Here is a 14,128-nt window from a genome sequence, read left to right on the forward strand (position 1 = left end):
ACCCGAGCGCGGTTCTGGCCCCGCGGCCTTCTGCATAATAAATAAGCCCTGATATGACTAGGCTATACACACGCGTCGGTTACAATTGGGCGTTGGAACGGTCTACATTATGCACGTAGACCTGCACTTAGTGTGCGCATAATGCGTCGTTCGATGCATGTTTTTGTGTGCAATATAGTCCATATGAGCGCTGTACCAAATTAGAGCGGTCTGAAAACGCTCCCGATTCTCGACATTTATCATATTGTTTTGTTGATTAAAAGAGCAAAATTACCTACAGTTTTGAAGGAAAAGGACTTAGTTACGGACTGATCGTGTTTATTTTAGAGTTACAGGACAATCACTATGGCAAATTCGGGCTCAAATTCACACCTTACTCCCAGTCGAGGAACTAATTGGAGCCCTGAAGAGATTCGCTCACTCATCGCAATATGGAGAACGAGTGAAATCAAAAGTGGCCTGAGCGGACCTCGAAATCAAGAAACCTACGAGCTGATGTCGACGAAATTGATAGAGAGAGGTTGTGCTCGAGACTCTCAACAAATTCGTAGCAAGATAAAGAAGCTGAAAATTGCATACAAGAATGTGTTGCGTGGCAGGGAAAGCCGAAAATCTTGCCCATATTTTCAAGATCTGAGTGCAATTCTTGGGGATGGGTCTTCGCTTCGTGATCGCCCTAATCGCAGGAAGAATTCCTCGTCGTATTCCAGTACGAGGCAGTCTAGTCGGAGCATGGTGCCCCATCGAGCATTTCGTTCATCAAGCTCAACATCGTTCAACTCATTCGAAGGGGAAACAGATCCAGTTGCTAAAGTGTTTCGGGATGGTAAGAACTGAAGACTGAAGTTAATCTCCTTGTTTTGTATGTAACCTTTTTCATCCGGGGATTCCCGTTTTAATATTCAATCAATGTGACCACCCGGAAGTGCCTTGACGCGCGATAATTAAAACTCTGTTAAAGCGTCATTGCCCGATTTCTTTGTTATCTGGTGTTAGAATTAGGTGTTAGAAATATGACTTGACCTGTCTAGTTTGCTAATTTTCCTATACATGTACATTCAATAGCTTTGTAAACTGAACTGGAAAAGCAAGAAGTTTAATTTTATTAGCCTGATAGAAATTAGAATGAGTTTTAATATGTTGGACCTTAGGTCCTACTCCTGGCGCTAGCTAGACTTCTGCAAGTTTAAAATTAACTTTAAGTTAAGTTTATGTTACACTTTTTCCTCTAAATATGTTGAAACAAGATCCATGTGGCATTATAAACTTGATAGTCCATGTCTTTCTTGCATACCATGATGTACACACCCAGATGCTTTGGTGTGTCTTTAATCTTTATTATTTCCAATTTAACATTTCATTTGTCTGAGTTGAGTGTTATCAATATCAGTGACAGTGTTGAGTGTTTTCAGTTTTGAGGCTCAAAACAAGTGAAAGTTTTATTTGCACTACATGATCATGTAGATTAAGATTGTAGATTATAGTTTTATATCCTAATGATTTTACATTCAATAACCTCACTGACTTTGTTTTCAGCATCACTGTTATTGTTTATTGTTTAACATCCATTTTTCTCCAAGCTGTGGGGTTGGACGTTTCATATCTCTTGACATACTTTCTTTTCATTTTCTTGAATTCATCATTATGTTCATGAAATAACTAATAATAATAATAAAAATAAAAATAAAAATAATATCAATGAAGATAATGATAACAACAATGATAATGATAATAAAAACAAATAATAATAATAACGATAATCCAAACAAATTATAATATTAATGATCATGAATCATGATAGTAGTACAATAACATTATAATTATTGATGATAATGATAATAATAATCAATAATAATGATAGAGGCTGTGCCTGGTTCATTTGATAAGAAAAAGTGGGTTGGCATGAAAAACTAGGTATCAATAATAATACATGTTGGCCTAATACTTAAAAAAAATGAAAGATTAAACAACAAGTGCACAGATGATCTGACTACTACTAGCACAGCACATTTTAGTATATGTACTATGAACTGTAGGTCTTATTAGTTGTCTAAAATAAATATTTTGTAAAATGGAACACTATGAAATAAAGAGTTTTTAAAGTTTAATGTCTAGGATTTCAAGCTAATGAGGAAATGAATATAAAAAACACAAAATATAATTAATATGTACAGGTCACATGAAAAAGACTTAATTTATATGTACAGACCACATGAAAAAACTGCTCGTGAGACTAACTTTAGATCATGACTTAAGAAAGAACTACATGTACTTATATACCCTGACTCCTTTCTCAGGAATTACATAATTCAACCAGAAATAGGGTACCACTTTTCAACAAATCAAAATAGATAATAAAAAAAAATAAAAAATTCTCTTTCTTACCGTGTGATATTGAGCACAACTTTGAATAGAATCTAGATTCTGGATGCATGCTGATCTAATGTAATATTCAAGCAAGGGGCGGGACACCATGATTTTACTTCTTATTTTTTCTTCAAAATTAGTTATTTTTATTTTCATTTGTACATTTTGAACCTGTAGCTGCAAATTTTGGACACAAGTCTCCACCTCACACATCCAACTCTTCATCTTCGACTTCAGCGTCAGGTGTTGCATCACCTGTTCATACAAGCAGCACTGTGGCACTTAATCACTCAGAGGCTACTAATGGTGTCCACACTGAAACTAACCATGTTGATACAGAAGAACCAACAACTACCAGTAAGTTTAGTCTTACACTTATACCTTCATTTATAAATGACTTTGTGGAATTTTTTTTATAATTTTAATATTATTTTGTTTGACAGTCACTTCATTTTGGGGTCTGTTTTATACCTAGTAAGTGATTCTTGGACCCCTTTGAAAAACATCTGGTATGGATAGATACATTTAAAAATCAAATCAAATCTTGATGTTTGCTAATTAGGAATTTAATTTATTGGTTATCAATACCAGGGGAAAATGTATTTGCTAATACTATTGATGGGGGAATAAATCTTCCTCTAAAACTTTTATTGGATAGTGCAATGTCCAACCTGTTGAATGTCAGCCGTCAGACTTTAGCCAAAACCACAACATTTTTCAGGTTACAGTCATTTTGTTTTGGAGTATTCTGAATGATACGTATCATTATTTCATAACTTCAAGATTTTGCAGAAATCTGTTTTTGTATGTAATTTGAGTTTGAGAGTTTTGGATATCTCAAAAAGGCAACTGGGGGAAAGTGACCCCGGGAAACATAACTTGAGAAAATAGAAATAGAAATATTTGTGTTATTGAAGTCTCATTATTCTGAAGAAAATCACTAAAGAATCCCCTTGACAAAAAAAGAGATTTAAATACTGAGGATAGTTTACAAATCAGCAGTTAACAAGATCTTTGTTCACCTGTCTATTTAGTATTCATGATCATTCATTAACATGTAGGTAATAACAAATTACTCATAATAAATAGATACAGAAAATTAAAGTTTGAATCGTTTGCATTATATTTTTAGTGGATAAAGATCTGTATAACACACCCTTGGTGCGTAAGCCAGCCATCAGTGAGCTAGAGAAGATGTCAGCCCAGTTTGGACTGTGTCTGAGTGACCCCAAGCTTTTGACTGAATATCAGGAGGCAATAGGTGATATCTTGAAGAAGGTCAACAGACTTGACCGATTGGCCGAACCAACCTTGCCTGTCAAATATCCTAGGACTCCGGGTTTTCGTCCATTGCCAGAGGATAACCCATTCAATGCCTGGTAAGGAAGTTATATTAAAAAGAGTATTTTCTTGAGGAGAATCAGAGAAATTAAAATTTTGCCCGTCTTTTACATAGAATGACATATCATTATAAGGTTTCACCGATTTACATGAAATGGAACATTCCAATGACCTGAAATTCTTAGAACAGTAGGCCTAATGGCCTGGGGAAATGCTTACGGTAATTCTTTCACATTCATCTTAACTCATTGCCTGTGGGAACTGTTTTGGCTTTAAAAAGCCTATAGCAGTGAGATGATTAAGTAGCCAGTGATTTAAATTTTGTGAGTTAGGGCAATTTGCGCTGCTTGAGCAGTTTGGTTTTGGTTGTTTTCAGTAGGTGTAATGTTTTGAAAATATTTTGTAAGAAATTGTTTAATATTAACAGAGAAACTTGGGACTTGTTTCCTTCCTTGGCTTTGCTAGTCTATCATGTGGCATATTTCCTGACTGAGTCCAACTTCCTGTACCGTACTTTATAATATTTTGGCAGGTTCTGGCGGTGCAATATCAAGGGAGCTGCAAGTGGAAGACTGTCCCGTAAGCGTGTGGCAATCAACGACAACATAGCCGTGGCAGGAGTCCCCATGATGGCTGGCTGCCATGCTCTGGAGGGCTATGTGCCAGACTTTGATGCCATCGTAGTCACGAGGATCCTCGATGAAGGTAAGAACTCAAATAGATTATTGCTTGGTCAAAAAAAGGTTGAATTTGGCAAGCATTTTTATGCCTCCGCTACAAAGTAGCCGGAGGCATTATGTTTTCTGGTTGTCCGTCCGTCCGTACGTCCGTCCGTACGTACGTCCGTCCGTACGTCCCGTTCTCGTGATCGCGTTATCTCAAGAACCAATTGATGGATTCTCTCTAAACTTGGATCATGTATGTATCTTGCAGAGCCAATGAACTGATTAGATTTTGGGGTCACGAGGTCGAAGGTCAAAGGTCACAGGGCTCATTATGTATTCAAAAATAGCTTGTGATCGCAATATCTCAAGAACCGATCAATGGATTCCTGCCAAACTTGGGTCATATATGTATCTAACAGAGCCAATGAACTGATTAGATTTTGGGGTCACGAGGTCGGAGGTCAAAGGTCACAGGGCTCATTATGTATACAAAAATAGCTTGTGATCGCGTTATCTCAAGAACCGATCGATGGATTCGTGCCAAACTTGGATCATGTATGTATCTAACAGAGCCAATGGACTGATTAGATTTTGGGGTCACGAGGTCAAAGGTCACAGGGCTCATTATGTCTACAAAAATAGCTCGTGATCGCGTTATCTCAAGAACCGGTCAATGGATTCCTGCCAAACTTGGGTCATGTATGTATCTAACAGAGCCAATGAACTGATTATATTTTGGGGTCACGAGGTCAAAGGTCACAGGGCTCATTATGTATGCACAAATAGCTTGTGATCGCATTATAATGAGAACCAATAGACAGATTACTATCAAACTCAAGACATGTATATATGTATCTTGCAGAGCCAATTAACTGATTAGATTTTAGGGTCATCAGGTCAAGGGTCATGGGGCTCATTATGTATGACTATAAATAGCTTGTGAATGCATTATTATTAAAACCGACAGATGGATTACAATCAAACTTGAATTTTAAAAATTGCTTCCGTTTTGGTTTGTAAAGTTGCTCTATGGCGGAGGCATCATTTTTGACTGCGCGCAGTCAAAATTCCATCTAGTTGTAATTGGATTTGGATCAGGCTTTGCAATGTTCTTTCATGTATTACAGAACAATAGTTTAAGTGATAAAGAGTGGCTGATTTCCTATCCAAATTATTGATTTGATCAGACCTAAACATTTGGGCCTGATATATATGTATAATGATCATATGTTCATCTTTAGTAAGCATTTCATCAAAATTTTAAACAGAGAAAAAGAAACCAAGTTTATGTTTAGAGTAAATTTTCGGATGCGCTATAGGCTTAGGGCCAAAGAAGTATATTTCCTATTAGATTTTATTAGCATTAATGAATTAGTTTATATACATACATACATGTAGGTACTAGTAAGTAAGTTAAAAATACATGTATTCAGATTTTTAGTTAAATGTTAGTTGTATCCCAGAACATTGTACAATTTACTCATACTGAGTGACTGAGTCAGAAATTTATGGATGAGAGAGTATGGTATCATGCCTGATCTCTTCTCAAACATGAACTGAAGTCATGGTGAAATATGTATGTGAACAATACAATATGTACTAGGCTGTGCTTTCATGTCATGGTCTAGTTCCAATTCTAAACCAGACCATCAGCCATTATGTCACTGCCATCTTGTATGTCTTCATTGTGATAGTGGTACTCCTACGGTCTTCTGGTTGAATGCTATTCTATTCATCAGTGGCATGCATGTATTTTTCATGAAAAGAAATGCCACAACCCATGTTATAGTTAATTGATGTATCTTTGCTGTTTACAGCATAACTGAATCCATTGATTCAGTTTATTTATGCAAAGATTATTATTTTTGTTCAGGGGAGCTTTTAACCATTGGCATTACCCCAGATCTTATTATTTGGCTCCAAGCCATTTTTGTAAACAAGCCATAAAACACTAGTTCTTTTGATCCCATGTGGTTACCGGTAGTTAAATTTGACTTATTAACATAATTGATGGGTAGATTCAGTGTGGCTCAATGTTCAATTTTTCTTGCAGTATAAATATTAGGTATTATTCCTGTGCTTAGTCCGTTTCATGTCTAAGTACATTCATGTAAATCTGGCAGCTGAAAAATATTTTTTAAGCATTCGCCAAAATGTCAAACTGATAGTGGATATTATTTTGAGAAACCTTTCTGAGCTTGATTTAAAAAAAAAAATTTTTGATGAAAAGCCAGGAAAAAAGTGGGGAAATTTACAGGAGTTTTGCATGAGTGAAGATTAGGCCGGGAAAAAAAAAATGTTGTATTGCCCTTAAGGTGCCAAAACATCGGTCAGTCAGTTGGAAATCTTAACATTTTGGGGGTGGGCCCCTGTGGGGAATATGGAGAAAAACCTGCTCTTTCATATGACACCTCACTTATTGAGTATCACCTTCAGGACCACGAGCAATATTGGTTTGAATCTCATTTTGGTAATTAAAACATCAACCAATTTAGCATGAGTGCGCAATGCACATTGACTGCATAGGGATGTGTGCAATCTCTATGGGAAGGATTTTAGCACACAAAACAGAGTGCACACAAAACCGATCAGACACCCTACTAGATCTACATGTATTTTCAATTTTTTTATGGAGAATTTCATGTACCCTTTTGGTGTTCTTGCTGTCAGCAGAATTAATCAAGTCTTGCAATTGATCATCATCAAGAAGTTGAAATCTAGAAAGAGTTTCTTCAGCCATTTTTGCCTTGTTTGGAAACTACATGTATAAGTAGAATCTAGGCCGGATTTAGTAGAACAATCGACATTAAAAAAAGAAAAAAATTAAGCTAGCGACCAATTCTTCGCACACGTATGTATGGTATCCGCCATTGGTCAAACCAGATTTTAACATGTGAACCAATGGGTATTTCATCAAGACTGAACTATTTTCCCGGTAACCATGGTAACTGGAATTTTGTCGGGATTTTACCAATTTACTCTAGAAGTATTACATGGGTTTGGCATTTTATGGGAATGGCTAAAACCACGACTGCAATTTTTGACCAATCAGATGGCTGGATTTCTTAAGTGAGGTATATTATGTTTATCGTGTATGTTTGGGAAATGCATGCAATTACCATGTTCAACGTTATTATAACTTTGAATGTATATTAGGTTAAGGGGTAATCAGGCCTTGGAGTAATTAATACATACATGTACAGTATGTAACATGAAATGATAATATTAGTTTTAGTGCACCCCCTCCCCCCCACTAAAGCCTTGGTCACAAATGCCATTACGAACTGCTACGAACGCCGTACAAATGATTTTCAGACAATGGACATTCAGGAAGACAATGGGAAAACGGAGATTCGTACAAACCTTTGTGACTGTAGCTTAATTTAAAACATGTTACTGCAAATATACAAGTTCAAATTTAGAAGAAGCTTGACTTATAGAATTGGTAGGAGCATGATTACTTCGTCAATGTATGTTACTGATCAATCTACACCATCTAAATCAATATGCATTTTTGAATATTATTTAGAGAATTGATTGTTTTAACTGAGCATACAGCATACAATGTATATTTACCCAGAGAAACAAATCAAAAGAATCAATTCATTTGTCAAATCTATGACCCTTCAAACTAAGATGGGCTTCTAAATTGCTTACTGATATAGACTTTAAATAGAATACATACATGTAGATTCACCAAGGAAAACAAAATTCCATTAAATTAATCATGATAACCCATAATTCTGACTGTCAGTGTCATGTTTGAATTGTTGGTCAAATGTATTTGGATTTTGGTCATTTGGTGTCCTATATATTACCAAGGATAAAGAAAAGTAAATGGAAATCAATATCCCCAATGTCATTTTCCCGTTATTTAGATCTGATCCAGTGGGGCATTGTAGAGGTGTCGTAGTCAAGTGGATTAAACACTTGACTTGAAATGAGAAGCTTATGGGGTCACGCCCTTGTACGGCACAAATGTCCTTTGGCAAAACATTTATCTACATTCGCCACTCTCTACCTAGGTATTAAATGGGTACCCGGTAGGATGCAAACTTTAATGTGGTTGGATTGGTATGTGCATGCTTAGAAAATGGTGCCTTACCGGAATATTCCCCAGGGAGTGGAGAGTTTGCACTGACTATCTTTTGCAGAAGAGCAATTTGAATACAAAGACTTTGGTAATAATAAATACAATTTAAAGCGCCTAGAATTTGAGTATTAAAGATGAAGTTGAGTTCTGGTCATGCGAATGCATTGTGAAAGAAACGGTGTGGAACCGACCAGAAAAGGTTGATCATCTAGCATATAAGAATGTGTGTGTATTGCAAGGTTCTGGAATCATCAAAATGATAAGAAATGTGGCCAAGTCTTGGTAAAGTTACAAACACTTGCACAGAAACATGTATATGGGACTACACGAACACGTGGCGTAAAAAGCCGGCCCCCGATTTTTACGATGTTACATGCATATTTAGAATATGAAGGCATTTGAAGAGCCATGCTTTTCAGGGAACATGTCTTAACTGATGTTCTTCCACACTTGCATAATAAGAATGAGTAATGCTCACAAATTATTTTCCACCTCTTCCCAGTACTCAACCTTCTCTTTAAGAGCTATACAAATGTGACAATATTATTTTTTTATTATAAATCCTATACAATCATTTGGTATACCTGGGCCCTGTCCTACAAAGAGTTACGATTGATCCAAATTGATCGCAAGTCCTCCAATCGATCGCAAGTTTGCAGTCTCCTATCTCTTATGTACATTAATATCAACTCTTTGTAAGTCGAGGCCCAGTACTAACAACTTTTGATAATGTCAGTACGGTATACAAATGATGCACAGGTTTGAGTGTGTCGGTAGGGATTGTGTGCACAAGATACCTTTGAATGGTTTTAGACCAAATTCACGCGTGCACACAAATCCACCGACCCACAAATTAAACCTGTGCATCATCTGTTTTATAAGATGGGGCCCCAAAAATTGTCAAAAATACAAAATTTTGTTATTTTAAAGATTTACCGGATGCATGGCAAAATCATGCGTCCGGTAATTTTTTTTTACCGGACGCATGATTTTTTTTTACCGGACGCATGATTTTTTTTACCGGACGCATGATTTTTAACAGATTATAACAGATTATAATTATCAAAAAACATGAAAAACAAATAATTATCACCAAAAAATTAATTATCAAAAAAATCATTAAAAAAAAAATTATATAAAAAAAAAAAAACTATAAAAAAAAAGAAAAAAAGAAGAATTATTAAAAAAAAAAAAAGGATATCGGTGGTATCGATCGCCGATATCGAGTGCATCCAGTAAAAATAATTACATGGTAATTGACCAATCAGATTGCAGGGATTCTTCTACCCATCTTATAATATGTGAAGACAAACCTTTGACTTGCCTTTGTGCACTTTTGAACTATCCTGATTTGCTTGCACATTCACAGTCATACATGACCTTGAAAAAAAAATGTGTTTGTCTATGTTCTCCCAGGTGGCACCATACTGGGCAAGTCAATGTGTGAGAGTCTATGCTTCTCTGGAGGAAGCTTTACAAGTGCTAAGGGACCGGTGTGCAATGCTTACAATGTGGCCAAGAGTGCAGGAGGTTCAACCTCCGGTGGAGCTGTTCTGGTGAGTACTGTAGCTTAGACTAGAGCAGCTGCCAAGTATGAACGTCATTTCATAGTTAAGTACAGTATGCAAAAACCCAGCAGATGCTGGAGATGTCCCTCTGGAGAAGAGATGCAATCGTGTCATTTGTAGCGTGGTCAGTATTACAGGTACAGGTAACAGAAATAGCTAATTTCTGATATTTTAATATGTTTTTCATGTAAATTGTAGAACATTCTGCTTTTACCACTCATCATAAGTTCATGGTATTGGTTCTGTTATACTAAATTAATTTTTGTTGTTGTAAAGAATTATATGAACCTCAAATAAAAATGAACTCAATGCATTCTTGACCTCTTCTTTTTCCAAATATGAATTATTGGATCTTTACTGATAAGGAAAAAGAAGAAGAACAAAAATGAAGGGTGTAACAAAAAATATGATAAGTAAATCCTAATTGGTGTTTAATTTGTGTGTCTCCCATTACATTAGGTTGCGTGCAATGAAGTTGACATGGCAATTGGTGGAGACCAGCGAGGCTCCATCCGTGTTCCAGCCAGCTGGAATGGGATAGTTGGACTCAAGCCCAGTTATGGTCTGGTCCCGTATACTGGGGCTATGTCTATAGACCCATCCCTGGACCATGTCGGACCAATGGCACGTACGGTCCATGACTGTGCTTTGATACTTGAGGTATGTTTAGAGCTAATTTACCTCATCTAATTTTTCATATGTGTGACATTTCTTATATATATATATATATATATATATATATATTTATATATCATTTAGGGATATTTAAGATATATTTTAAATGTATACCATTTCTTGAATAACATTCCTCCCTTATTCTCTAGGCTTTCAAATATTTAATTTGCTGTCCTCCACTACCCCCTCTTTACCTGACTCCAGCCTTCTTAGTATTTACCAGTTAGGTACCAATATCTTTATGAGTACCGGTATATCTATTGATTTGTTTAGCATCATTCTTTCTTTTATTTTTTTCTCTCTTTCTCAAATCTCAACTATCTCTGTCCTTTATGCCTTTGCCTACTGATGGTATCAGAGGCATTAATACAACCCTGTGTCTTTTGACCTAGTTTATCATGAGTTTTTAATTTTTCATTTTATTATTTAAAAAAAAAAATCAATATATTAATGCTTTATCTTTTCAGGCAATTGCTGGTCATAATGATGGGCTGGATCCCAGGCAGCCTCGTAGCATCATAGTACCAGAGTATACCAAGGAGGTCAGTATAACGATAAAGAAAAGAACAAGATCTAAACAGAATAACGCAAATCATTCATGACCTAAAAAGTTAAACATGTATAGGAGATTATAGGTTATAATAGGCATGTCTATTTCCGAAAGACTCTAGTGTAGGGCCCATAGGAATGTTTTGTTTCCCTTTGATATTGCATTGAGCTATTGTACATAACAAAAACTTGTTTTTTATAGTAGTTGTGTTTAGCTACCATTATGTACATAAAGATAAAATGTTTTTCTGAAGGTTTAGTGATAATAATTATAATAACAAGAGGTTGATTTATATAGCGCAGCTACTACAGTATATAAATATACTCTACTGTGCTTGAGGAATCTCTTCCTACTGGGTACACATTAACTTCACCTGGGTGGAGAGTGGCAAAATGTAGATTAATGTCTTACCAAAGGACATTAGTGATGTATAGTAAGGAGATTACTCATATTATTTCTTATATGTGCAACTCAACAAAATCTTGGACAGTTTCCATCTGTCTAACACCACACTGATACAAACATAAACTCCATGTAGTAAAAACCTAGATTATAGTCTAATCTATTATCGTTAGTTTGTATAGAATTCTCATTTCTTTGTTCAATCTTGCCTTTCCATTCAGTTGAGCCAGTGTAGCCTGGAGGGAATCAAGATAGCCATCTTGAAGGAAGGTTTTGGTCAAGCCGATTCTGATCCTAAGGTCGACACACTGGTAAAGAAAGCCATTGATCAGCTAGCCTATGCCGGAGCACAGATCACAGAGGTCTCTATACCTCTTCATGCCGAATGTAAGTTGGTTGGAATTGACATTCTGGAATGAGTACCAAAAGAACTTTTCTTCATGTTTGTTTTTATTTTTAGGAGGATGAAAGTTTTTCATTGGGTGTCATCAATAGGAAAAGATGAAATAATTTTTTGATGATTTTTTTTCTTCTTCAGTTTGAGTGATTTTGAAATTCTAAATCTAATTTTGTTTGACATTGTTTTAAAAGCCACTTTTATTTGTATTAATTATTTTTTTAATATTGTTGTGTGTGTGTGTGTACACTGCTGATCTTAATTTGTGTGTATTTTTATTAGAAAGATATTGATGAGTGGGACATAGTAAGGTTATTATTCATGTACAAGATAGATGGTGATTTATAATGACTTAGACATAAAAATTAAGAATAATGTCAAGCATTTGTTCATGTTATTTCAACATAATGTAGAAAGTGGATACCAATGACACATTTATTTTTAAATTGTGCTCTCATAGGTACAAATATATGGGCAGCCATTGCATATGAAGGACTGCTTGATAACACCGTCATGACTGGAGGTAAGATTGAATTAACAGTTTCTGCTGACATTAAACCCTGTGTGTGGGTGGAGGGGGGGGGGGGGGACGGGAGAGGGGGGATATTGCTGTCCTCTGGACAAATTCATGATGGTCTCTTGCTCAGTACAGATCACAACATGCCTTTTCATCATGAAATTATTTTCAAAGGAGTTTTTTAATAATTTGTTTACTTCTATTGAGATATGAGAACAAGTTTGTTTATTGAAAAGTCTTTTTTCTTGGCCTTTCCAATTGATCAAGATCTAATATGAAACAGGAAAAATCATGGAAACAGCAATTCATCAGAAATAGAAATGAAAGAGTGTTGCAAGAGATCAATATTACAGTGATATCTAACAAAAATAAATTTGGAATTTGATGAGTTCTTGATGCAGTTATGCTATTTAATCTTCTGAGAAATACCATGTATTTGATACAAGGTGTGTGACTGATAATCAATGACATTTGTTTTGTAGGTGTTGGGACAGGGTACCGTGGCTTCTATCCTACCAGTATGATGAGTTCAGCTGGCAAGTCACTCAAGGCCAGGGTCAACGACCTCAACCATTCACAGAAGGTACTTTTTAAAAATCTTTACACCACTCAATTTCTATTCATGTGCATTTCTACTTATTGCAGTCCTTGATCATCCATCCATTAATTCAAATTTGATTTGAATCGTGGATCACATTGTCAATCAGACCTTTCGCTGGCCGCATTGTGTAGGTATATATATATGCACTGATTCCACTATTCCTTTGACTGCATTTGATCACTTTCTGAAATGTATATAAATAAAGCAAGGATGTGATGGAGTGAATGTTGGAGAAGAAAATGTTTATCAGGTATGAAAGTAGATTAGTGCATAGGTACATGCAAGCACACAGGTTAGTTTATTGTTTATTCAGGACATGGAATATTAGCCATTTGGCCGTTAAAAACTTTAAGTCATGTGGCTTGTGTCGATTTGTTTTTTAATTTAAGTAACAACAACAAAAAAATATATATATATATATATATATATATATATATATATATATATATCGTGCCATAAGCCAAAGTCTGTAATATGTGGCACTTGCCATGTAGTGTTACCCCTTGTTTTTTCGTATCATTTTCCCTATGAATTTCATCACAGATTGCAATGTTAATGGGGCAATACATGAAGACCAACTACCAGAGCCAGGTCTATGGCAAGGGCCAGAACATCCGCCTTCTTCTTACCCAGGCTTACGACGATGTTTACAAAGATTACGATGTCATTGCCATGCCAACCGTCCCATTCACTGCCAGCGACCTACCCAAAAAGAATTGCAATTTGTCAAGTGAGTCATAATATTTTTACTGCTGTCATACATTCTGGACTAAATGTTACCCGACGAGAGTAATTCCTAGTGTATTTGTGTGCTAGTTTTTGGTTGGTGACAGCACTTTGCTTTTCGACTTCATAGAAATTTCCTGACGTGGAAAGGAAAATGAAGTTAATGTAAGTATCTAAGTTTGCCAGATGGTTATTCTCATGAGGGTATGGCCATTGTGTTAAAATG

General features: G+C 35.9%; 1 protein-coding gene across 2 annotated transcripts in view; it reads left to right on the forward strand.

Moving 5' to 3' along the window:
- LOC577145 (amidase) overlaps positions 1 to 14,128 on the forward strand; it is a 20,847-nt gene continuing 6,719 nt past the window's right edge. Inside the window, exons 1-11 of one of the 2 annotated variants that reach the window (XM_777394.4) lie at positions 30 to 826; positions 2,545 to 2,724; positions 3,500 to 3,746; positions 4,241 to 4,413; positions 9,883 to 10,022; positions 10,494 to 10,694; positions 11,177 to 11,251; positions 11,883 to 12,048; positions 12,519 to 12,581; positions 13,058 to 13,158; positions 13,720 to 13,906. In XM_777394.4, coding sequence (XP_782487.2) covers positions 346 to 826; positions 2,545 to 2,724; positions 3,500 to 3,746; positions 4,241 to 4,413; positions 9,883 to 10,022; positions 10,494 to 10,694; positions 11,177 to 11,251; positions 11,883 to 12,048; positions 12,519 to 12,581; positions 13,058 to 13,158; positions 13,720 to 13,906 — 2,014 coding nt within the window. In that variant the 5' untranslated portion in view covers positions 30 to 345. Of the gene's footprint in view, positions 827 to 2,544; positions 2,725 to 3,499; positions 3,747 to 4,240; positions 4,414 to 9,882; positions 10,023 to 10,493; positions 10,695 to 11,176; positions 11,252 to 11,882; positions 12,049 to 12,518; positions 12,582 to 13,057; positions 13,159 to 13,719; positions 13,907 to 14,128 lie in introns of both variants that reach the window. The other variant, XM_030972113.1, reaches the window with a different exon arrangement.

Source organism: Strongylocentrotus purpuratus, unplaced genomic scaffold (assembly GCF_000002235.5).
Source record: "Strongylocentrotus purpuratus isolate Spur 01 unplaced genomic scaffold, Spur_5.0 spur5_scaffold_6, whole genome shotgun sequence".
NCBI lineage: Eukaryota > Metazoa > Echinodermata > Echinoidea > Camarodonta > Strongylocentrotidae > Strongylocentrotus > Strongylocentrotus purpuratus.